Consider the following 26,779-nt stretch of genomic DNA (forward strand, 5'->3'; position numbering starts at 1 on the left):
AAAAAGGGGAATGCAGAAGGGAGTTTGGAAAAGCCAGAAAATGATTGAGAAGAAAATGTTTGGAAGGAAAAGAGAAAGGAAATGTTAGTGCTACTGATTAGACAAATCTACAAATAAACTGGAGCCATAACTGGGGTATTATCTAATAAATGTTATTTAAAGAATCAGTTTTTAAAAGAGAAACGTCAAAGACATGAAAATACCCCAGAGATGGAAGTTTCCCAAATGATTTACTGTTCGGTCAAGACAAACATGTTCAGTCCTCACATAGACCCAACACCACAAAGACAGACATGCATGGAGCATTGATAAGAGTGTTTTATATGCTTTGGATTACACTGTAATTCAGCTCTATAAACAGAGCTGTTGATAACATTGTATCCAGCACAGCTCACCAATCACAGGAAGAGAGAGCAACCTCTTCTATAGCTGGGTTAGTGCTCAGGTTCTCCAGAGTGAAATAAAAGCAATGATACATGAAAATATATAATAAAACATGAGGAAATGTGCATTTTTGTCGTGTCGTTTCAAAACAAAAAAAGAAAAACTTGTGAAAAAGAAACAAGAAGAGAAATGGGAAAATCAAGCATGATATGACTCATAGCCCTGTGGTTTGATCTTTTTTTTTTTGCAATTCTGATTTTCCATAATAAGGTATCCTCGAAAAAATATTTGTTTATGTCAAGTACAACGTTCAGTTTAAAGTATGCGGAATTTTAAATAGAATTTAGGTTTAATTTTGAATAAAATACAGTGTTTCCTTGTTTATCGGGGGATATGTTCTAAAAATAACCTGCAGAAAGTGATGCTTTAAGTATGTAAAAACCCTCACTACACACTTTATAGACTTTTTCTGACATTAACATTTTTACTCTTTTCTCTCTTATTTAAATTTTCTAAGTTCAAACCTTCTAAAAAAATATGTCCAGGATTACAGAATGAAAACAAAGATCTGATGCGTTTGAAGAGAATACATTTGGAGAGATGTATCTGTGCGACACGAAGGAGATTGAGTGACAAAGTCTCCAACCAATCAGGTTACAAATCAGTGTGAAGTTAAAATAAAACAAATTTAAAACTCTAGAATAAAACTTGATTGATCCCAAAAGGGAAAAATTATTCTTTTATCATAGATGAATGAAATAGCAGATAGATGACACTAAAAATACACTTAAAAACTATAACAACAAAATTACTATTAATATTGTTACCATTAACATTGTTATTATGAATTATAGTTACTTTACAATCAGTGTATGAAGTCTTTAGCTTTGTAATTGTGGAAGATGTTGCTCATTTGAATATGTTTCTGTAAAACTATTTGGAAAAAAAAGTTAAATTATGTACATCTGCATGTCTATTTTTCATAACCAACAACCAATGTCTCCATGTGATTTAAAAGATGAGACTCAGAGGCTGTAAGGTAATCAGAAAAGTCAAGAAAGTTCAATTTCACATTTTAATTCATTAAAGTACACAGGTTCTATTTGATATAAATGTTACCATGTAGTTTTGTGAACTTCAGCTTGGATTCTGATTAAGCTTTTCTGATCAAAGTTTGAGAGACTCTTTAAATCTAACCAAACTTCATCAACATCCAAACTTGTCAAAACAGCTACATTTCTGATGGTTTAAACTATTCTGTGAATAAAGAGCCATGTCACTCAGAACACCTATTTCTTTAACTCCTAAATGCTTTGTTACCCGCTTGGTCTCCAGACAGGCTGACAGCACTGCGGCTGCGAGCCAGGTAGGAGTGTGTTGGCTGCTGCAGGCGGTTCACCACATTGCTCTCCCACAGCGTCAGGGGAAGGCGGCGCAGCCCTGAAAACACACATTTCATCAGTCAGAGCTGATTTTAGCTCATGGATGCTGGGAGGACTAGTGAAGGTTAACCATGCACACCCCACATGCACGAACCGTAGCAACAATAATGAGAAGCAAACATCCTGTACCAAAGCACAAACAAAAGGCAAAAAGCAGAGAGACCAGCATTAAAAATAAGGAGTACAACACATAGAATCCTCAAAAACTAACACCTCAATGCATTTGACAAATAAAATGCATAGATTTCTGAGTGTCAGGCTTTTATTTAAAACATCAGTAACCCAAATGTTTCACAAGATAGAAACATTTTAGTAATTTCATACCTCAGTTGTCTATTTTACCACCAAAAGTTTAGGCAGAAGACAAAATATCAAGCAAAACATGCACATGACTGGTTTCAGCATGCAGGGAAACTTTAAAAATGGGCTGGAAACTGTACAGATGAATACATTCATTTACATTTCGAATGAAAAACTTTTAGTTTTTCCCCCAAAAACTCTTTAGTTGCAATAATTTAAAATGCTTAACAATAAAAAAAAAGATCAATTTGGAAAAAATGGGTTTCAATTTCTCCAGCTTGAATACGAGCAGCATACCATGTTCCCACATAAACAACAAGATTATCCTACAGAAGATTAGAAAAGGGGGTCACGCTGGAGGGAGAACACAAAAATCCCCATCCTGCTGATGAAACACAAAGACGTGCACATATTTGCACATGTACAATGAACGGCAAATGCTGCACATCGTTAAACAAACTACAATCACAGGTTTCCATGGCATCAGAATTTTGCACAAAAAACACTTGGATATCAATCTATTTTTTTCCCTTTTTCCTGAACAACATAGAGCTTCTGGTATTTACGAGGATGCACCCGTGATCACGGGCTCCAAGTTTGCTAATGATCTGGTTCGGGGGTGTCCAAAGTCAGGCCTCGAGGGCCAGAGTCCTACATATATTCCAACCAACCTGCCATTGAAGCTCCTTATTGGTCAAACACACCTGATTCAGGTAATCAGCAGCAGACAAGGCAGGATTTTTGGGCCTTGAGGTCTGGATTTGGTCACACAAATCCAGTCCCCCATTGAACATTTGTGGGATCAGCTTGGCCGAGAACACGCCACAAACGCACGCTCCTTCCAAATCCATCTCAATGTAAAAGCTAAAAACAGGCTTTCTGATGTCGACAGAAAGCCTTGTTACAGCAAAGAAATATAATTTCCTGCATAAGGATTTTCTTAACGTTACAAAAATCTTTCTCTTTTGCCTATTTTTTTGTACAGTTTCCAGCCCGTGAGCTTTTATTTGAATTATGTTGAGTTACAGTGTTCTATTCCCCTTAAAGACACCTGTGTTTTTCTGCTGTGGGCTCTTCCCCGGATGTAGGCGGGGTTTGGACTGAGCTTTGCTTATAACTGGGGAGGAGGTTGTTCTCGTCTGTAAACCTGACACAGCAACATATGAACATCAAAGAGTGCAAAACAATTCACACATATACAGTCAAACAAAAACACACCTGTTATGAGTCTGACACACTCGTATATCCATGCAGTAAACAGACGCTTTAATTAGCAACTTGTTGACACATCAAACTTTAAATTATGACAAATCAATTCACATTAATTGCTTTACTTTATGGATTATTATTTATTTTCTGTCACTCTCTGGACAAAAAAGGTTTAATGCTTCCACATTTAAACGGAAAAATTAAAAGAAGATTTAAACTGCGATCCACTCCAATCATATTTTGATCTGATTGTAGCTTCTACGACACATCTACAAGCTTTTTCCAGCTGCATTTGTCATCTAACCCTAAATTATTAATTATTTAACCTTTTATTTTACAATGATGATACAGCAAGAAAAACCCAGCTGAAGTAAAACCAAATTCACCCTGATTTGAATTAGGAAATACTAAATAATTCAACTTTAAAGCTAAATTTTCTTTATAACACTATTTTCTTCAAAGTATAGATTAAGATGGTACAGGTGGAGCATCTCGGGTTCTTACCTCTGTCAGGTGAGTGCAGAAGTGTTGCAGACGAAGAGGAAAGCCGCTTTGTAATGATGGAGTCTGTATGTTTGGATAAGTTTACCGTGGACACTGACCGTCTGCCAGCATCTGAGATTATGGACAAAAAAAACCAGAATATTAGTATTAAAGTCATAAGAAAAAACTGATAGAAGAAGTACGTTTTCCAAAAAACGATGTCTACCTTAGTTAATTTAGATTAAACATTATATAACTACCTAAGTAGAAAAGTAGTGAAAAAGGGGTTAGTGCTAAATGGCTCTAATATGAACTAAAACTGAATGAATTGAAGAGATCTTGTGACTTAGGAGATATATTCAGGTTGTGTGTAGCTCTGGGTTTTACATACAAATAAAATAAAAACTAACCACATCACTCACGCTGGCCTAAATGTGAACTAACTAGAATGATCTGGAACCAGGTTAACACTAGCCTGCTAAAGCTAACCAGCTAACTAGGATATTCACATTGGGAGGTCATTCCATGTCTGCGGTAGAAACTGAAAGCACTTTGCATGTGCTCTAGTCCAGCAAGGTCGAGTGGATAGAGGAAAGCCGACTCGACAAAACCTGAACCAGAGGGGCAGAGAACAAAGGCAGAGACAAAGAGCAGGAAAAGAGGGAGAGTGAACGAGAGCGGGAGAAAGAGAGGAACAGGTAGACAAGGGCGTGAGAAGACAAAAACAACAAACGGACGCCAATCTGAGATGTATAAATGTGGCAGAACAAAATCAACACACAGGCAGGCTTGTTTATTTATGTACACGTGATTTAAAGAGAGGACACAGCAGAGATTGTCAAACTCCTTTGCCTCGTTTCCACTGAGCGGTACGGACCAGACCAGTCCTGGCCGGTTTAGAATGGTGCGGCAATTCAAGCGAGCGTTTCCATTGAGCGTTATACCATCAACGGGGTGTAGACTGATGACGTAGCAAAACAGGGAAAGAGAAGCTGCATCAGCTGACTCAGAAATGAACGGAAAATTTAAAAGATAATTATAATCCGAAGCAGGTGTTTGTTATGGATGAAGTCGCCCTCTACGCTGCAGAATGATAGGAAGTGTTTTTAATGAGTATGGAACGGGAACGGACATTCTTCGGCCGCAGGGGGCGGGCGAGATGTAAACGGGGGAAGGGGTCTCTGTATTCTGTACGTCTCCGGTCCACAACCCCCACGAATAAGGAGAATAATGTATGTAAATGATTTATTATTCTTTGCAAGAAGATTGTGGGGGGCGGAATAAAGCAGAAAAGAGGACAAAACTTTGGGTTTGGGCCTCATGTCTAGAAAGGCGCTGGTTGGATGCTTCCTGCTGTCGTAAAACCTTTCCGCCAATCAATGGACTACATCGTGTGACGACAGAAGCTCCGCCCTAACGAGTCCATTCCATTTTTCTATGGACCTACGACCAACACGGGACCAGAAATGGTACCAGTCTGTCCTGCTTAACGGCTCCATTTAGTAATTGAAATGCTTAAAAGTGTCCGGTTCAGACCGGTCTGGACCGCTCAGTGGAAACGAGGCACTGACGTACTGACACAGTCATAGATCTTTAGAAAAGTATTCAGTACCAGTTGTTGTGTTGGTGGTGTTTGGGTGCATTGCTCCCCCCCAGGACCAGCGGTTGCTCTTCGGCCTGGTTTTCTGACCTTTGTCCATCGTTCGACGTATCACCGCCTCATGGCGTACCTTTGGGGACAATGACGATGACTAAAACTCCACAAAGATGCTTCATGACACGCTAAATACTACATGATTACCGCCCAGCAGGTTCCAGAAAAAACAGACAATTAAAATAACTTTTAAAACTGCAAGATTGCTTTGTGAAATTGATTAATTAATAGAACATAAAAATCAAAAATTCAGTTTTTGACAGATTAAAAAATCCGACAGATTTGAAAATGTAGCAAAAAATCTGTTTAATAATCATTATTTTTTAAGAAAATCTGTCAGCAGATCTAATCAAAAGCTTTTCCAATATTATACTTTCAGACACTACAAATATTTTGGAGCCAATTTGTTCCAGAGTATGTGACTGAAAGCAACCAGATAACACTAAACAAAAGTAACTTTTTGAAATTATTCTTGAGAAAAATAACATTAACAAAACACTAAAATCAAGCAACATATAAAGTTAATCAAAAAAGAACGGCCAGATTCAGATTTTACCATTCAAATGTTTGTGTGGATGTATTCTCGTGTGACATTCTCAAACTACATGCCAGTTCACACTAAGATAGCACCACTCAGCAGTCTAAACACGCTTGAAGAGATGGAGACAGCTGTATCTGTTCAGTCAACAATAACAGACGAAGGTCTGGTGAAGTTGGAGCTGCTGGAGATCACTCACAACTCTCTAATTGTAAAACTCAAAAACAGACTACTTAGAATGAGCAATTAACTGTTAAAAACATACATGTATTATGTCAACGTTCTGCAAAAGCTCATTACTTTGCAATGATCTGTGGCCTCTTCTTACTTTTATTCCTAGTTATTAACTATTCTGAGACTAAAATTGGTGGAAAAAGTCCATATTTGAGTCCTCACAGAAAACAGCCTATTTGAATCACCTTTTTGAAACATAAACAAAAGTAATTGGAACCAGATAAGTTCACCAAGTAACCACTAGGCGGCTTTTGGTAAAAGCGAGTCAGTCCCCATTCCAAACATTAATCTCACAACAGCAGAAACCCTCCAAGTTTATATCCTGGTTCCAAAACTGTTTAGTGTCTCTGTAGTTGGATTAATTAGACAATTTTGCAAGTGCATTTTTGTCAATAACTTCAAATGTAAGAGAGCTGTAATGAAATTACGCCATTTTTTTGTCACTTTATCCTTATGCTATGGTCACAAATAAAATTGCCACAAAACAATGGAGAGGGATCGGAAAAATCTTCAAGATTTCGTGCCGCTGTCCGCCAGGCAGCCATCAGGGGTACAGAATGGTCTGCTGTTTATATTCCAGGGGGCTAGAAGTTGTTGGCACTTGAAATGGTCGACCGCCGACCTGAGACGTTTACACATCGTCCAATCAGAGCTGCTGCTGGCCGGCGATCCAGCTTCCACAGCCTTGTGGTCCCCCAGCAGTCACCCGATTTCGTAATGGCTGCCCGTCACTAGACTGCCACCACACAACCTCAAAATGCAGTGGCGGGCCGTCAGGGCCTGCAAGGCCTTCTCTGCTGGCCTAAAAATATCTGAATCACAGACTGATATTAGTTATTATTTATTTCCGTGAATACGTATTCTATAATTCCAAATGCTCTGCCTTCGTCCTTTCATTGCTGTCTCCCTGGTTGCGCTGCTTCCAGATGTGTATTTTCCTATTTAAGCATTAACCAATCACATTGCAGCACCATTTGTTGCTAGGGTCAAAGAAATCTGCCCGGAGGCCTTCACAATCAGTTCTGCGGGCCCTGTAGCATAAAATACTTGTCGACCAAGCTGTTGCTTCAACCAATCAGATCTGGAGGAGACCACGTGATAGGCCAGCTAGCTGGCCCACGGAAACGTCAGGATTTTCACGCGCTGTGATTGGATAATCGGAGAGTGTACTAGGAAGAGCCGGTAAACTGAATCCGTAGCGACCCTCACAGGCAAATAAATCGAATATAATAGCTGGTTTGTCAATCCACAATGGCTGAAGGAGGAGAAGAAATGGATTTGGTTGCAGACTTACTGTCAAAGCCGTTTTCACGACGGACTTTTCAAGAAAAGCTGGACATTGTTAAGCGGGGTCGGGCAACTCCGAAGCTAGCAAGCCCAGTGTCCACTGCTTCTGTTGAACGGACATTCTCAGCCCTGAAGTGAATTAAAACTTATGCCAGAAATACGTCAGGGCAGGCTCGACTTTCAGCATTAGCTTCCATGGCGATAGAAAAGGACTTCTTGATGGAACTAAAACGCACGGATAATCTGCACGACAGAGTGATTGAAATCTTCTTGAGGATAGAAAGGATGGATTTTGTGTACAAATAATCCGGATTTTTGGTGAGTAAAATTTTGCTATATACCTAAATATTATTGCAATTTTATCAGGTTATTTTTTTATGCTTTTGGTGTGTGTGTGGCAGCTGTACCTGCAGTAGAAGTTTTATAGCCATAAAATAGTTATTGAGGGTTGGATTGATTCAGATGGAGCACTACTGAAGGCCTAGGTGTGAAATGCACGGCCCGCCACTGTCAAAATGTCCCCGGATGGCCACTGGGCAATGTCAACTTTTAGGGAAAAATCATCCAGTCGTTGTAAAACTTTTACTTTTTCTGAAAACCTGTGAGGCGGCGTGTAAAAATGCAAAAAATGGCCACTTGCTGAATTTGCTGTTAAACTTGCATTTAAGTTGCCGTGTGGTGGCATTTTGAGATATGTGACTGTAGCATTTACTGTAGAAAGGTGTCACAGGACAAATTGTTAGTTTTTCTTTTTGCCCATTTTGGAAAGTTTTGATTGTCTGGTCAAGATGACAACAACCAGACAAGAAAACTGGCTTAAAATAAGCCTAATAGAAGCCAAACAGAGATATCATACATCCTCTGTTATTCTAAATATAAAATAAAAACAGACCATGTCAAAAGTCTGAAGTCCAAATTAAAATGCGACTAAGAAAAGCTGAAAATCCTTCAGTATTTTGTTGAATATTTAAATTTCTATACAGATTAAAAACTCAAACTTCTTGATTATGTTGTGAACTGTTATTGTGGTAAACTCAAAGGTTTGTCCCTAATGCGTGTCAAAGTACCCTGTCCTCCTCCTGTTTCTGTCGCCGCTTCTCCTCCACAGCGGCCCGCCTCTTCTCCTCTTTTATCCGCTGTTCTTCCAGTTTCTTCTTCCTCTCCTCCTGGAGCTTCTCATAGTGCTGCCGGGCTCGCTCCTCACGCGCCTGCCATTGGGCTTCCTTGGCAGCTGAACCGTGTCGCACAAACAGAAACACACAACTATTAAAGTTTGCGAAATGTGTCTTAAAAACTTGCTAACTGACACAAGCTTGTATCCGGAGTCAGACGCTCCGGACACAAAGCAGATGGACGTATGATTACTGTACAACACAATCAGCATCAACACAATTCAGCAGCACACAAACAGGTCTTTAACTTCCTAAAACCCACATCCTGAGGTATGTTACCCAAACATTCCTGCAAAAATGTGAAAACAGTGGCCTTTCAAAAACCTGCTCCTTGGAGTCGCCCATTATTCAGCTCCGAATCCATGGCAACGCCGTTCCATGGCTTGAGCCTGAACTTTTTAGCAACAACTAGGGAAAAGGGCACTTTTCCACAACTACAAATCGACTTCATGAACAATATAGTCCAAGAGAGGGTTCATTTTTGCCCTTTTGCGCAATAATATACCTTTAACTTTCCATCAAACACGTCTGAAGAGGGCTCACCGTTCTGTTTCTCACGCTCCTCCCTCCTCTCACGGGCCAACCTCTGTCTCTCATCAATCTTGTTGAAAAGCAATGAATCTGCAGCACAAGAGCGTTATTAAAACTTCTACCAACACAAAGAAAAAAGTAAAGCACTAAACGGCAAATATGCTTTTCTACTAGTTTACCTGTTTTGGTGGCAGCATAGCTGCTGGGGTTGTTGCTGGTGACTGGGCGATTTAAGGGGAAAGTTGGAATCGGAGTTAGGCTGGGAGTGTAGGTCTGTCCAGAGCCTGGGGAGCCGGTAAAGGTGGCCGAAGACGCTCTCCCATCATCAGAATTATACTGGGAGTAGGACGCTAGGAAAATAAGACAGATTAATGAAAAATACAGGAAGAGGAGGAATAAAAACAGTAAGAACAGGAGAAACATGGAGGAAAAAAGGTTAATTTCAGAGTAAATAGGTTTCAAGAAGTTATCGTGCAAAATCATCACCGATCACATAACAAATTAAATGTGGTTTCTACAAAACATGACATGAATGCAAAGAAACGCTGTCACTCAAAAAAAATTAAGAAATATTGTTTTGTCTTTTGTCAAAAATGTCACTTAGAAAGCACTATTGTAAAAAATTCAAATCAAACCATTTCATCAATTGTAAAAATTAGTGGTGGAAGTATAATGATTTACATTTTGCATCAGAGCTTTAGCCGCAGTGTTGACATTCTTTCATCTACAGAAACTTTTCAACCATTAACACAATTAAACAAATTTATGTGGATTCTAAAGTGAAAACAATTTACCTTAATAATGTTTTATATATCAGTACAAAGTAAAAGTGTAATAAAATAATGATTCAGTGAAATATCGCAATACTTGTTTCGATTTAAAATACTGCAAAGACTATATTTATTTAATGAACTATTTCTAAAGTAAGCATGTAGTTCAGTTTTACTTTTGTTTTCCACTTGGATATTTTCCTAAATTATCAAAATAAAAAGAAACACCAAGAATTAGCTTGGGTAAAAGCAACTTGTTTGAGATACAGTTGTAGTGTTTAATAACACGTATTTACCCATGTGAAAAATGCATTAATACTCAGATAATTATCAAGTCATAATAAAAAAAATAGTGATATATTGTCTGGTCTGGGGATATATATCATATCATGATACGTGAATCACAATATGTATCGTATTGCCAGACTCTTGCCAATACTCACCACTAGAACAGAGCAAATATGAAAAGTTGCTTTTTTCCACGTCAGAATAGACCGATTCATGTTGATCGGTCAAAGCATCATAGTAGATAAATTGGTGTGTGTTTTTTAGGTGTTGCTGGTGACATCTCCGGTGTTAAAGTGTTAATGTGGGTATCTGGAGTGTGGTAGGTCTGTCAGAATGACCACAACCACACACCTGACACACACAGGGATGAGTTTTTCTTTTTTAATAAAACCATCTGTCTGGCTGCAGTGCATGAAAGCTGATTATTTGTTGATTAAATTCACCTCAAATAAACTTTGTTGATCCCCAAAGAGAATTTAAGCTCCAACATGTTCAAACTAAAATTATCATTTTAGACAAATGAAGTCCATGAATGGAAAAAAAAAACTTTTGCACAGGTCATACAGACCTGGCCTTGCTGCTATGAACACTTATGTCTACTCCAAATCAAACTGAGAGTGATGATACTGTAGTAACCAAGGTCAAAAAACTGAAAATCAGTCGGTGTGAGTTCAGGTTTGTATGATGCCGTATAAAGAATGCAGCAGAGCATGCATGCTGAGTCCTGCTGCACCTGCCAGGAACTAAAACAGCATAAATTCAAATGTGATTGTTGTTTTACAGCATCTAATTGAATGAGAGCTTCTCCTCCCAGCTCAAAGTAAGGGTAGTGATTAATAGCTAGCTTAACTCAGCACTTTCTAGACAGTAATGTTTGCTCATCCTGAAGAAGAAGCAGGTAGATTTCAAAGAAATTTGTAATTCTGAGCCGACGTGTTTTTGTCAAAAGGTTAAAGAAACAAAAATAAAAAAAGACAAAATTCTAGAAGGACATGAAAATCGAGTATCCCCTTGAAATTGAATGGATGAACTTTAAGTGAAATGCACCTTTACACACAGCCCTCACTGCTGTGCTCTCTTTTATTGCCCTCAGCGGCATATCAGCTACCCTGACAATCACTGACAGCAGAGGAGCAAAGTTCGAGTTTCATATCCAACAGCACAAGAGAAACCTCCAATGCAGCGATGAGGTTTCATGACAAAAATCCACGTCGGGTCTCCTCTGCCAGCATAATTCGACACTGAGGGCAGAATCTGAATCCGTCCCCACCCAAAAGACACTTGCTTCACAGAGATGTACAAAAGGTCTTGCTGGAAATAGAATGATGTCATGGCTCAGTAGATAATGTCTCGTCTATGGGACATCTGCAGAGGTGTGTACACAAGCACTCACAGGTGAACACACAGTCACTGCTGGATGTGGTTTTGATGGCTATTGTTACACTAAACTGGGTCTGTGTGCACCTTTCAGTAAATCACTTCTATTAAAAAAAAAGATTCAATGAATTGGTATTAAACAGCTAAGGATTTTATCAACATATAGTTCCAAAAATGAAAAATCGACTTATCATGCGTCTGTTCTGAGTTACAAATCAGCTCCGATTTGGTGTCTGACAGAAGCAATCTTGTTCATAAAAGGACAAATAAACTAAAATAAAAAATGGTTTAAAGGAAAAACAAAAAAGTGAACTTTTATTCCACTTAAAGGTAGCCGTCAGTTGATACCAGGATTACAGGGGGAGCTTATGTAATCACATGGACACGGATGTGGGAGTGGAACATAAAGAAGGAAGGTTTATGTCTCTACAGCACACACAAATACGCACAAAATATCTAAAAGAAGTTGTTTTTTTGTTGCCTCATTCAGAAAATGTCAGCTTAATAGAACATTTAAAGCAATTATTAGTCATTTTCATCCATTATTATTTCAAAAAGGAAAATTATGACCAAATTTTAAAATCCCACTTTAATCGACTTCTCATCCATTGTATAAATTGTTCCCACTGGTTTTTTTAGTTATAATTATCCTATTTTGGGAGGAAAAAAAAAACTTGTGTCGTTTTCTTGAACATAGTTTCTGCAGAGAGGCAGGAGTTTATCAGAAATTCTCCTGTGTTGTGGGAGAGTACACCTGCCTAACTTCCCATTATTGTTTACACGCTCTCTTGCTAGCTTACAGCCCCTCACAACCCCAACCTAACATTACTTGAGCAACAAAAATAATGAACAATGGAGCTGTCCAGCCGTACAGTTTGGAGCCAGCTCCGATGAGGAAAATGAAGACCTACACGGATCTAGTCGTCTACAGGTGGATGGAGCAGAGTGGGGAGCTTGTGGCCCGCCAATTGCTTCATCTATGTCAAAAATCCAAGCTTTTTCCAATCGCATTTCTTTTTGGTCCACTCCTGATTCACAACAATTTGATTAAATAATTACTCAGAAATGCAATTTGGAGCTTTAATCTGCTTTTAAACTTGCTCCATTGAGAGGAAAATGAGAACGTGTTAAAAACACCATGACAACATGGAACCGTTCTTATGTTTAAGCTAATGTTAAAGAAACTATTTTTAAAAATATAATCAGGTATTAGTCGCTCGAATGTCTATTATAAACGCCGTTTCATTTTTAGCACCAGCAACCTCACTGAATGTCTCCTTTAAACCTCCTTTTGACCTCTGAACCTTCTTGCATCCCACTGAGGTTTTCTTTCCAACTATTCTAGACAGAAGTGATCCGTATAAGCATAGATTCAAGATTCTCCAGTGGTCTGCAATTTTACCTGGATTGAGGTTCATAATTCCAGAGTGGCAAACTTATGATGGGACCCCTAAATCCTGGCGTTTCACTATGACTAGTAGAGGCCCATAATCCACATTCCTGCTTCCTGAAGACATCCTTTATGGGAAAAAAATGAATTCAAAGTCCATGGTAAAGTTCAAGGGAGCAAATGAGGGAGTCAAAACCGTTTCCACGGTGACGGGAGAGCAGCGAGGCAAAAAAAAAGGACAGGTCGAGTCAACTCTCGAGTCCTCATGCTTTGTCTCATTCTCCATAAGAGAGAGTGAGACACAGGGAGAGTGGGACTGTTTAATCTGTCCCGTCCCTCCTACAGAGTTGTGTGTATGTGCACATCCTCCCCACCCCCAATCTATCTGCATTCACTACCCGCCAGATTAAATGGTCAGGGTTGGCGATTAATGCTTTGCTGCTGCCCAGGCCTGTGGGTAACAGGCAGGCACACTGTGGAGCCTGAGAGGATTAGCTGCTGCTAATGCTAAGCCAAACTGTAACCTCCAATGACCAGAGGGGCAGAGGAGGCAGGGTGAGGGACTTCCTCTGCAGCTATGGGACAATCCCGTAGACCTGGAAGAACTCAGATCTAGGATTTTATTGAAGAAAGCAGAAATACTACAAGATCCATCATAATTTTTTTAAATATTTGTAACATTTAAGCCCACACAAATTAAAAAGGTTGAAAAACTAAGATAATCAGATATTTCCCACCACAGTAAAATAATAAAAGACAAAATAAAAAATTCTGTTGATATTTTTAGACAACCCTCCTCCTCATGACCTACTTGCTTTCCAGTTAACCCTATTCTACTCTTGTTGATTACCTGGATCAGATGTGTTTAGTCAGAAACTGGATCCAGCTGAGACTGGAGATGGGTTAGCTGAAAAACTAGGGAGGACTTCAGCTCTCAAAAAGCAGAATAACAGACCACTGCTTTAAAAACTCACACCGATCATCTTTTGATCTGTTTTAAGTGTTTCCACTGGTGTTTTAATTAGAATTACGCCAGTTTTAGCAATAATCAGAAAACCTGTGTCGTTTTCTAGGACATAGTTTCTACAGAGTCCGTTAGAAATTTGAGTTGTGAACCCCACACCCCCTTCCCATCCCCGTTAAGGAGCGAAGCGTAAAGGGAGCTTGTGGCTCGGCCATATAATTTTTTTTATTTATTTTTTTTGCATCACAAATAAATAAATGACCTCTTTTTCAAATAAAATTTTTTCATCTGCCCTTGATTTACGATTGTGTCCAATTTTGAGCTTAAACACACACAAAATATATATATTTTTTTCTGAGTAGGTCTTTAAGAAATATATTGCAGTAAATGTGGTAATATTTCAACAACACCTCATGAACTATAAACATATTTTAGGTGAGTCCAAACACTTTTCTCATGTATAAATTCAATGGTTTTGGTAAAGAAGACTGTGAAAGTAAAGGAGAAACAGAATGAAGACTGTTGATGTCTTTGGAGCTCATGTAAGTAAAACATTTTAAGATTTCAAACAGAGTTACAGCCCCTGCGTTTCTGCGCCAGCTGGCATCTATACCATCTATTGCACTACAGAAACATATAAAGCAGCCTTCACTTTTACTCCAGTCCACTGTCCTCGTCTAGCCCTCCCCGTCTTGCCATGTCAGCTGTTTTTCGGCACCACAAACAAAACTGTCCATCATCCGTCCTGTCAGCCATCATGGTTGTGCCTCAGTAAGTGAAAAACAGGACAGCAAAATGCAACAAGCAAAAATAAAAAATAGTCTTTGAGGATTTAAACTAGCTCTGAGAGACATTAGCATTGTTAGCATCCACTTCTATGTGATTCTCACCACATTAATGTATCTGACCTCAGTGTTCCACACTTTACATCCATTTTCAGAAGCTGTCCCTCTGGAGGCTGCTTTAACATTTCGCTGCCCCACTCTAAACTCTCTGTCCCAGATAATGTCCTCATTAAATTTAACACACATACATCATTCATAATAGGTTAAAGACACCTTATCTAAGCATGCAAATTCCCTTTACCCTCTGTCTGGTTTTCTCCATACCTCTCTTTTTCTTCTTCCAAGCCTCTCTGCGTCTCTGTCCCTCCTCTTCCTCAGTGATGGTGGACAGGCCGGGGACGGCTGATCGGCTGCCTCCCCTCCTCAGCTTCCTCTTGCTCTGAGAAGACCCACTTCCACCTCTTTCTTCACTTCTTTTTTTCCTGTCTGGCATCGCCTGTCCTGTTGCTAACCCCCCCAAGCCCCTGGCTAGCTCACCCAGCCCCCACCCATCCCACCCTGCTGTGAGGGGCGAGGGGGAAGAGGATGAGGCAGGTCAGTCCTGGGTACCACAGAATGAAGGTCAGGGTCACCCCTAAGAGCCCTCTTCTCTTGGAACAAGTCCGTAGCTAACAGCTAAAAGCTACTCTCAATCGGGCTATAAATAAAGTAAGAAGGTGATGCTGAGGAGGATGGAACGAAGGGAGCAGATGGAGGGAGGTAAATGCCCATGAGAGAATGAGGAGAACGGCGAAAAGTGATGAGTGAAGGAATAAAGTGACGATGCAGTGACGATGGAAGGAGCAAACAGAGCAGCTCACTGTGTCACGTCCATACTGACGGCGATGGCAGCGCAAGGCACGGAGAGAGGATGAGCTCTTGTAGTGTGGCTTAGAAAAGAGGACTTAATCCACAAGAGGGACTCGGACCAGATCTGTAAGTACTGCACTTCCTTTGACTTTAGCACTCCTCAAGAGATGCAGCCTCATCCCCCCCTCCTCGGTAGATCTGCACATCTGAACATGTCCGGAGGATCTCACTGCTTATGCACACATACATGCACGATAAAAAATAAATAAATTAAAAAGAAACAGCAGAGTTGTTAAAATATTCAGTAACGAAGCCGCAGTGAAAGGTGAGTGCAGGAAAATGGTTTCCCTGACAACAGCAGGACGTGAACCAATGATAAGGAGTGGCAGCAGAGGGAGGCCCGGCAAACTTTGGTGTAATGAACACACACACTAAAAGAGAGACCCCAATCATACACACACACACCAAATCAAACATTGCAGTACAAGGGAGAGCACATGGTATGAAGCTCCACCCCCAAGATCACTTAAAGGGCCAGTAGATTTTTTTCTATGTATGTGCACATATGGATGTAATTTGACAGGACAGTAACTTTATAAAGTTTGTTAGAAAATAAAAACACAGCTCTTATTACCTTTCATTAAGAGAAAAAAAATCCTATTATACGTGTAAAAAGGGTGAGGAACAAAGATTAAAAAAATTAAACTAATGGTGCGAAAGAACATTTCAAAGTTAAAGTGAAAAATAACACTTAATTTCACAATAAAAGTCGGTGCAACCATAAAGTCTAGATATGTGGATTTCCAAACATCTCATATGTGCAAAAACTAATCCGTCACTGTTTTTGTTTGTTTGTCATTCAAAATATTAATAATTATAGAAATGTGGAGCACCATTTTAAGAATTACAGCTAATTACAGTGCCTTACGGGTATAAAAACAAAACATTTTCCCTTAAACTAGTACTCTCCAAATAAAACTTAAAAAAATGTTTTTTTTTAAATATATAATATGCACAAATAGTAAATAAAAACATGAATTGGCTGAACGTTTTTCATTGAGAGATTAAAGATAAAGAAACGTAAAACTTTTATTTTTCTAAGGACAACAAAAGTAACTTCCTTCCAGATCTCCTCAGAGAGACCATGCTGCACAAACCCACACAATCATAGCCAAGCAATCTGATCTTTGTCCCTGCAGAGCAATTCTGCAACCCAACACTCACTCCTTCACCTGATACGTTAGGATACACCCTTCACACCCCTGCAGCACCGCAGGAACCAGGCGCATGCAGGGATTACATTTTCCCCCAAATAATCAAGTCATACATATTGCTAAATATTCCATGAGTGAATCCTGTGGATGTTTGACACTCAATTCAATCCAAATTAAAAAGAAAAAAATCTGTGCTACACTTCATGTAAACACTTTGATTAAAAAAAAAAATCAATTTTCTTTATACAGAACACTTAACATCTAAAACTGGAATAAATAAATAAAGTCATCAAATCCCAAACGTCATCTTGCAATACCTGTTTATAAAGTTGTGGTGAATCAAGGGCAGATGAAAATGCTGTAAGATTAAGCTTAAAGTTATTGCAGACAAGATACTATCGGCAAGCGACAAGTTCCCTGCTCTGCTCTATTCTGATGCACCCACTTGTAGACAATTAGATCCACGTACGTCTTCATTTTTTATTGTCTGCACTCTTATTCGGCTCAAAACTGTACAGCTGAATAGCTTTACTATTTACATGGCACCAGTGATGGTAAGTTGGCGTTGTGAGGGGCTGTAAGCTAGAGGGAGAGACTAGAAACAAAGGCATGATGGGAAATGAGCACAGGTTCCATCCACAAGTCAGAGGGGAAATTCGAATGAACTCCTGCTGCTCTGCAGATTATGGAGCCCCTAAAAGCACATCAAAGTTTAAAAAAAAAAGAAATAAAAATCTAAAGAAAAAATCTGCACCAGATAGTAACCAGATTTTTTTCTTTAGGTACCATGTAAACAGTAAATAGCGGCCAGATTTTTTTTTTCCTGATTATTTTCTGGTGCGCACCAGTTATTAACCAGAATTTTTTTCCTAGTATCCGGTGCTCATCAGATAGTAACTGGTGAGCACCAGATAGTAACCAGAATTAAAAAAAAAATAAATAAAAAATTATTCCAATGTCCCTTTAAGGCACATGTGTCAAAGTCAAGGCCCGCGGGCCGGATCCGGCCCTCCAGGTAATTCTATCCGGCCCTCCAGATCATTTTATTTCATTGTTATTAATGACCCGATGTTATCTTGTGCTCATATATGTTTATGGAGAGTAAAATATTGAAAGTTATTTAAGGTTTAAGTTGATTTTTTCTGAAATAATATTCCTGCCTTTTTATTATTCATAATTATGTTAAAAAGTTACAGTTTTAAAGTTTTAAATGGTTCGGGTTAGCTTTAAAAATTGGTATTCTGCAGCTTTTTGGACTATTTTGGCATTTACTAAGATTTTTTAGGCTATTTTTAGCCAATATTTCAGCTGTATGCTAACTATTTTGGCTAATTTAAGCTTTTTGAAAGTTTTTTAGGTTGTTTGGAGTTTAGCTAATTTTTCAGCTTCATGCTAGCTGTTTTGGCTAAATGTTTATCCTGTTCGGCCCGTGACCTGAGGTGTGTTTTGGATTTTGGCCCCTTGTGTGATTGAGTTTGACACCCCTGCTTTAAGGCTTCCGTAGCATAAATATGTAACAAAAAATGGACACAGGTTGTTTGTTATTCTGGCTAAAATAGCACAATCATAATGATTTTTTTTTCCCTGTAAATGACTAACATTAAAATGTACTCGCCCAAAAGTTGTTATTCAACTGTACGTTAAAAAGAATATTTTACATACCAGTCTACATGCCTTTAAGGAAAGTTTGACAGAATTGTTTAACAAAATAAAGCGAACAATAAAATACTTTTTAAACATAAAAGTACCCTGATTTCTTCCATAATGGGGCATAACTTTAAATCTTTTAGTTTAACACATATTTCTTTAAAACAGCCGGAGGGGAGAAGAACTTTCTTTATTGCTGTACATTTAGAAGTTAGGATAAACAATGTAAGGTTGTTTCTTTTAGTTCTACTTTGTGAAAATGGTTGAAATTTGCGTTTAAAGAGCAACAGCAGCACCTGTAGAAGAGCAGATAATCAGACTAAATACGCCATAAGTCTGCTGTCATCACAGAGCCTAACCCGCGTTTAAATCCCTGAATTCACCTGTCGCCGCACCTGGAGACGCTTTAAGGCGGATAGCTACTGTCAGCAACAGGTGTCCGTCCGCGAGCCCCACAAACAATAACAAAAGTACCACGGACAACATTTCAGTGCTTCAAAGAACATTTAACACCCGTGAGGTAACCGGTTGGGTGAGTTGGTTGATAGTTAATCCCACTCCCGTGACCGACCGGCTATGAGCTCCCGACTCATTCTCACTCATTAATGTTTCAACGCCGTCGTGTCACTTCCGCCGACACTCAAACTTTTCCGTTTCTGTTGTTTTCCCGTAGAAGAAAGTTCACCAAAGTCAAAAGTTTGTATTCCGCCGCCGCAGCTCACCTTGGGACTCCGGAGGAGATGTGTCGCTGCCGTCCAGGTCCGCCATTTCTCCTGACGTCAGCTGAGAGGGATCACACGCAGGAACCCGCGCGCGACCTGATGGAATGATCCCAAACAGGGTGGCCTGGACGGGCCCGGGGCCCCTCCCACGGACAGCACTTCTTCAGCAGAACGGATCTCCATTTATTATATGGGGATAGTAACATCCTGTCTCAGATAAACGAAGTTTATCTATAAAAACTTGTAAAAAGGTTAATTTTCCAAGATAGACAGTTCACAGGAGGCTATTTTGATTAAGTTATGTGGAGTAAAAGAAGAACTGGATCATAGCAGCGTAATGATAAAAATGAGACATGAAACATTAACTCTGATTTAAATGGAGCCATGTTCACAGGTGAATCCTGTTCATTTTAAGTCAGGTGTACTGCTGACACCTAGTGGCCAAACTGAGAAACACGTTTGCAGTGGTGTGGTTTGCCTGATGTGCAGGCCAAATGCTTCTGGAGCAGAAAAAATTCAGATTTCCTATCAATATCAGTTTGAATTATCTTTTAAATATATCTTATAGTTTCATTTAATAATTCATTTTCAAAATGTGTCTAAAAACAGTATAGTTAAGTGACCACTGGGGACGCTTATACAATAGTTGGAGTCAGCCTTTAAGAGCTTATTTTCACCTCATGTGAATTATCTCTCACAGGTTAAGGAGCAGGACTGTCTAAAGATTTCCCACCAATATAAAGCTGGTTCTGGTTCTGCTCCACTCCAATGTAAAGTGGACCTAAACAAAACCAAGAGCAGGAACAGTTTGGTTCTGGATGGAACTCAGCAGGTCTTGATCCACGTTTCAAGTTAGTCATACACTGAAATTCTCAAAACAACAGATTTGGATCCAGTTCTCAATAAACATAGATTAATCGAGTCCAGCCTCAGTTGAAACATCTCATCCATGTCAACCATCTTTGTAAATAGTTAGAAATCAAAGTGTTACAAAGAATGACGATTACTGTGTTGGATTTGTACCTTTTATTAATATTACAAAAGCAAACATTTTAATACATCAAATATAAACTTAATTTATTCTCAGAAATCAAATGTGGTTATTTGTTGCCACTTCTTTCCAGGAGATCCAAATATCTGTGCTTTGATTTAAACATACTTCAGAATAAATTGACATTTTCCAGAGAAAAATTATTAACTTTAATAATAAAAACATCATAATCAGATTAAGTCTCAGATCTCCATGTTCAGGTCAGAATCTTCTTCTTTATCTATTCTAAAAGCCCCGAGTGAGTCCATGGTTGTGGTAGAGGAGGACCAAGGCTTTGATGAGCGGATGGATTAAGCAACCAACTGCACTATTTGATTACCTTTTAAAAGTACCTAAATCAAAACAAACACCCCCCATATTGCTATTTTGTCATTTATTGCCCCTGTCTATTTAAAAAAAATTACCTGAATTGAACAGTTTTGGGATTAAAAAAGAAACAAACAAATAAGCCCCGAGTCGGATTCGAACCGGTAACCTCTTGATTGGCAGACCGGGACTTTACCCGCTAGGCTATCTAGAAACCGGAGGAACGTTACACAACTCCGTGGATACAGTCCAGCGATTGAGTAACCAACTGCACTATTTGGTTAGCCTTTAAAAGTACCAAAATCAAAACAAACACCCCCCACATTGCTATTTTGTCATTTATTGCCCCTGTCTATTAAAAAAAATGTATTTACCTGAATTGAACAGTTTTGGGATTAAAAACAAAAAAAAGAAATAAACAAATAAGCCCCGAGTCGGATTCGAACCGGTAACCTCTTGATTGGCAGACCGGGACTTTAGCCGCTAGGCTATCTAGAAACCGGAAGTACGTCACACAGCTCCGTGCATACACTCTAGGGATTAAGCAACCAACTGCAATATTTGTTTAACCTTTAAAAGTACCAAAATCAAAACAAACACCCCCCACATTGCTATTTTGTCATTTATTGCCCCTGTCTATTAAAAAAAAATTACCTGAATTGAACAGTTTTGGGATTAAAAAAAAAAAAGAAACAAACAAATAAGCCCCGAGTCGGATTCGAACCGGTAACCTCTTGATTGGCAGACCGGGACTTTACCCGCTAGGCTATCGAGAAACCGGAAGTACATCACACAGCTCCGTGGATACAGTCCAGCGATTGAGCAACCAACTGCACTATTTGGTTAGCCTTTAAAAGTACCAAAATCAAAACAAACACCCCCCACATTGCTATTTTGTCATTTATTGCCCCTGTCTATTTAAGAATATAACATGTTTTATACATATTAAATGTATGTTATAAAAAGGTTTGTATCTTCTTTTTTTCTGCTGTCTATTATGATCCTTTGTGTTCAGGATTGTGAGTATCCAGCATCAGGAGAAGGTTAGTGGAAGTCCACTGCTGCTACTGTTGATTTGACCTCATGGATGAGGCATTAGGACAGAGACCTTCCACCAGTCCTGGTTTATTCTATCTGGGAGTAAACTACAGCAGTGGGTGAAAGAGAGAAGAGTGAAGAAAGAGAGGAAGGAAGGAGTGACCCACCGGGTGGAAGAAGAAAAAGAATCATTTGCTGCGTTTCGATTACACATTTGCCAAAAATTTTATCTAAATTCTAGGAATTTAGAAAAATACAGTTTTGAAATTACACTGTTTCCAATAAATCATCATTTTGCAATAAAGTACAAACCAACTCACACGATAAGTCATTAAAAACAGAAAAAAAATTCAGAGTCGGAACAAAAAAACTCAAAAAAACTTTCATAGATGTGCTTGTTATGGTTCTACAAATCCCTAGATAAGTCAAGTGTCATCAGCAAAAAAACAAAACATCGTAAGTCACTTCAGATGAGTAAGAGGACATATTTATTTTCTTTGTAAATTTACAAATTTAGAATGAATAATGGTGTTTACTTTTTTTAAAGTTATAAAATCAATGCAGAACACTACCCATTACTATCTGAATTCTGCAATCAAACAGGACAATAACAAACTATAAGTATTACTTTAATTAGTATCTACTTTTTTAATGTATTACTTATTTTCTATTAATATTTTATTTATTTTAATTATTTTTTTGTTGTTTTTGTTGTATTTAAATTGGATCCCCCGCATACACGCACAACTCAATTAACCGCAATAGCATTTGTCCACCAGCAGAGGGAGCCATTGGATTTAATTTCCTTTGTAAGCAATTTTGTATTTATTACTTTGCCTTCATGTTTTTTTTTTTTATTGCTGTTGTTAACTTGACACTTTTCTGCCTTATCTGAATTAATGAGTAAAAAAAATGAATTTCTTAATAGAATCTTATTCAATAGGTTAACAGTTGAATATTTGATGGTTTGAATCTGTCGCATTAAGGTAAAGTGTATGTAATTTAAAGAACTAAAACACAAATGGATAAGGATCTAACATGAACAAAATGAGAGCTACTCAACAACAGTGTTGTATTTCAATGAGGCAAAAACAAACATCAGTCATACAGCCACATGCATGTTTCTGATTTATTTGTTCATGTTTTATTTTTGCTATTCCTGGTAGAAGATGTTGACCATCTTCCGTCCACATCCCTGCTATTTACTAAATGTTCAAGTTAAGCCCCTTTCTGGACCCTCAGCTACTTATTGGTGCAGAGACAGCTGCAACCATGGCAACCAGCTGTTTAAGTGAATATCCTGTTGGAGGAGGAAGACAGCGACTGGCCTGTACGTTTACATCCTGATAAACAGATAAACATGTTGTTTAACATTGAGGAGGAGGATAATGCTTTCAGAGTAAAATGGGATCAGCTTTGGTCAAATGGATTAAAAATAAGATGCTCAGAAAATATTGGTGCGGGGTGAAAAATAAACCCATGTGTGGGTCTTTTTGGTTTCTATGAATTCACAAGCCATTTAACTAAACATTGAAGCTGGGGTGACACTAAATGTCAAGTAGTTGCATTTGCTTGACCTAAATATATCCAGTTTAAGATCTAAAGTGGAGTGCGGGAGGATTTAAGACGGCAGGATGCTCATAATCTTTTGACTTCTCATGCTGGACTGCTCTGAGCTGAGAGTGGGGGTGGGCTGATGGGAAACAAGCAGATCGAGGAACTGATTGATTTGGAGGACGAGTGTTCTCTTTCTCCTTGTGGGGTCGCTGGGATTCATTTTCTCTTGTGTGTTTGGGGACGCACTCGAGAGCCAAGCTGTTCTAACGTCAAAGAGAAAAATAAAGTGAATCATCAATTCAAAGAGACTCTTTTTTTTAGGTGGACATATGTCTAGATTTTGATGGGATCGAGGCTGCTGCTCCTTTTTTTATTTCCGTTTATTATGATGTACATGAACAACTTTACTCCAGATCACTGCTAAGCTGATTGATCTCTTTTGGACCTCAAACATTACACTTTCATCATCATGTCCAACAGGTCAAATTTGAATTTGTTGAATTATGAAGGTTCTTTTTATGTAGTTTGTTCATATTGTTCCAGAGGATGGGTGAATTCACTTTTTTTTTTTTTTTGTCAGAAAATGTCTCATCCTACCAATATTCTAAACCTCGGGTGGGCAAAATACAGCAAACTAAATATGGCCCATAAAACAATTTTATCAGGTCCGAAAAGATGGAAATAAATTATAATAATTATCCTTATTTGCTTTATTTTCCCTATAATGGTGTTTCCACACAAATGGTGCACTATAAATGCATCGACCTTTGTTTAGGTGCAGGAAGTTATTCTGTATTGTTAAAAGATTTGTCCTTTTTTTTTTTTTACATTTATGTGTGTTTTCCAAGTCGGAAAGTCCTTTTTCGGATCATTGCAACACTACATGAATGCATCATTTCCACAAGTTTTCCCTGAAAACAAACGGTGCAATTGGCTCAAAAAGGAGAAGTAAAGTCACTTTTGAATTATGAATTTATGTTTTGAATTTATATTACGGTAGTTTTGATCAAAATTCAAACATATTTTCATCCAGATTTAATGTTTTTTCTTCCTTTTGTGAGGTGGATTAACAAAGCACTCCACGCATCCTAGTCCAGGTCATCCGTCAAATTTTAGAGCCTTTTCTGGCCCACAAGTTAAAAAGTTTGCCCACCCTGTTCTAAACCATACTTGTTCTGTTCTCATATTAGATCAAAATGGAGTCTAAAGAAAGAAGCTGATTCGCTGTGGCGACTCCTGAAGGGAAAAGCCCAAAGGAAAAGAAGAAGAAGAATTTATGCTGTTATTCATGTCATTTGGTGGAATTAAGAAGTTATGAAAGTGAAGTGAATCACGCCCCCCTGAATCTTAATTCAGGTCATTTCATCCACACTAAGAACCAAATCAAAATATGTTTCATAACGACCACAATTAGTCCTGTACAGAACATCTTACAATTTTAAAGTGTCGAACTAATTGTTTGACACTTTAAATCCAGTATATGCAGTCTGTGTTGTTTTGTAAAATGAAAGCACCCTCCTTGGTTGTCTTGCACATAATCCAGTTGAAACAGATGGCAGAGTAAAGAATGATCTGGCTTCAACCCCCAGCAGACAGACTAATCATCCCAGAGTTCCCCTCATGTTGTCTTTATGGACTTGCTGTTCTTGGGCAAAAACAATGAAGCAGCTGAACCCATGCAATACCCCATCACAGGACAACAAACCTCAAAAGGAAGTAGGTCCTGCAAAAACAGGCAAGCAGACATATAAGCCAGTAAAGTAAATGGCTCCAATAACTCTAATTCCCTCAGATAATCCATGTGGTGTTTATGGTTCTATTGTCCTTACATGGTTTATAACGGCCGTGTTTACCCGCCGAGTTTAAGAGGTTTAAGCTCAGTGGTGATGCATGAAAATGGCAAAGCTTTATGTCACTTACTTGATCAAATATGAAAATTTACAAAAAAAATTGTTAAAATTGTTAAAGATGGTCTTGAACATGCGAACATCTTTTCAGATCGGATGTAACATTCATATGTGGAGTAAAAAATAGAATGAGCTCAGTGAAGGGAAATTAAAGTGATGTCTCTGGAGAGGCAGTGCAGGTTCAAGTGGAACACTGGAGTAGTAGTAGTAGTAGTAGTAGTAGTAGAAGTGGAATATGAAGTATTTATGAAGGAAGCATAAAAATGGGGGTTGGTTTCAGAGGCTTTTCTGTGCCACATTATATTCTAATGCGGATGCTACTTTCCCATTTCAGAATTAAACAAATACTTGGAAAATTTTGTCGTAATTCGCAGCACATTTGATGTCTATGTGTTTCAAAAAGGGAGATTTAGAACCAGTTTGTTGGATTCAGTACAAATAAGATGATTCTGACATGTTAAACAAGTTTAGCATGTTTGAGCGTATGTAGATCATCAAACTTCCTAGTTGTTATTTCTTCAGTTGGATCATTTGTCACTTTGGTTGAACATCACGCTTCCACTGTCTTGAGTCATAATTGCTGACACATCTGCCTTGAAGAATCAAATGTTTGAAAAAGGGCAGTTCTAAAGTAGCCTGTAGGGCAGGGGTGTCAAACTCAATCGCACAGGGGGCCAATCCAAAACACACCTTAGGTCGAACAGATAAACATTTATTGAACAAACGGTGCGTTTACTTGCATAGCGCTTTCTACCCTCCTTCAAGGGCCCAAAGCGCTTCACAGTCACAGACCCATTCACACACACATTCACGCACTGGCACCGACCTCCCACCAGAAGCAATTCGGGGTTCAGTGTCTTGCCCAAGGACACTTCGACACACAGGCGGGCAAGGCAGGAATCAATCCCGCTCACTTCCGATCAGGAGTCGATCGCCCTACCGCTGCACCACGGCCGCCCCAAACACTCTTAAACTACATTTACATTAAAACTTTAAAACCATAACTTTTTAACATACTTATGAACTAAATATATAGCATTACCTGTGATAATACTAGTGTGAATGCTGTAAGCTGAAGTTGGCCACTGAAAATGCTGAAGCTGACAGCAAGCTAAAATATTAGCTAAATGCCGAATTAGCTAAAAAAAATTAAAAAAAAAAAAAAAAAAACTTAGGTTAACCAAAACAGCTAGCATGTAGCTGAAAAATTGCTAAACTTCAAATTAGCCTAAAAAACTTAAAAAAAAAAACTTGGGTTAGTCAAAACAGCTAGCGTGTAGCTGAAATTTTAGCTAAACTCCAAAATAGCTCAAAAAATTTTAGTAAATTTCAAAATAGTCCAAAAAGCTAGCAGAATGCCAACTTTAAAACCGTAACTTTTTAACATAATTATGAATAATAAAAAGGCAGGAATATTATTCCAGAATAAATCAACTTAAACCTTAAATAATTATTAATGATAAAATAAAATGATCTGGCGGGTCGGATATAAATACCTGGGCCTTGACTTTGACACATGTGCTGTATGGTAGACAGATGGAGTATCATACAGAATACAAGAAAATTAGAATTTAGTCTCGTCGTCTCTAATCAACATTTGACATTTTGAATCAATATAAACTGCATTATTGAACAACTCAACAAAACCAAGGCTAATGAGGTACATAAGCTGCTTTCTGC

The 26,779-nt window shown here is 38.6% G+C and overlaps 1 protein-coding gene and 1 long non-coding RNA gene across 8 annotated transcripts in view; one reads left to right on the forward strand and one right to left on the reverse strand.

Annotated features, from left to right (window-relative positions):
- Positions 1-19,572, reverse strand: part of si:ch73-217b7.1 (ensconsin) — a 24,432-nt gene extending 4,860 nt beyond the window's left edge. For 3 of the 7 annotated variants that reach the window (XM_036210651.1, XM_036210652.1, XM_024290470.2), the window contains exons 1-8: positions 15,133-15,316; positions 9,414-9,584; positions 9,247-9,324; positions 8,599-8,762; positions 5,431-5,548; positions 3,840-3,950; positions 3,178-3,273; positions 1,705-1,824 (exon numbers count right to left, since the gene is read on the reverse strand). In XM_036210651.1, the coding sequence (XP_036066544.1) occupies positions 1,705-1,824; positions 3,178-3,273; positions 3,840-3,950; positions 5,431-5,548; positions 8,599-8,762; positions 9,247-9,324; positions 9,414-9,584; positions 15,133-15,301 (1,027 nt within the window). In that variant the 5' untranslated portion in view covers positions 15,302-15,316. Of the gene's footprint in view, positions 1-1,704; positions 1,825-3,177; positions 3,274-3,839; positions 3,951-5,430; positions 5,549-8,598; positions 8,763-9,246; positions 9,325-9,413; positions 9,585-15,132; positions 15,317-19,117; positions 19,215-19,240 lie in introns of those variants that run through there. The other 4 variants (XM_036210653.1, XM_024290474.2, XM_024290476.2 and 1 more) reach the window with 3 other exon arrangements.
- LOC118598195 lies at positions 18,687-19,480 on the forward strand. The gene is made up of 2 exons (XR_004947317.1): positions 18,687-19,050; positions 19,192-19,480. It is a non-coding gene; the product is annotated as an uncharacterized LOC118598195 (long non-coding RNA).
- Positions 19,573-26,779: the final 7,207 nt, after the last annotated feature.

Source organism: Oryzias melastigma, linkage group LG24 (assembly GCF_002922805.2).
Source record: "Oryzias melastigma strain HK-1 linkage group LG24, ASM292280v2, whole genome shotgun sequence".
Lineage (NCBI taxonomy): Eukaryota > Metazoa > Chordata > Actinopteri > Beloniformes > Adrianichthyidae > Oryzias > Oryzias melastigma.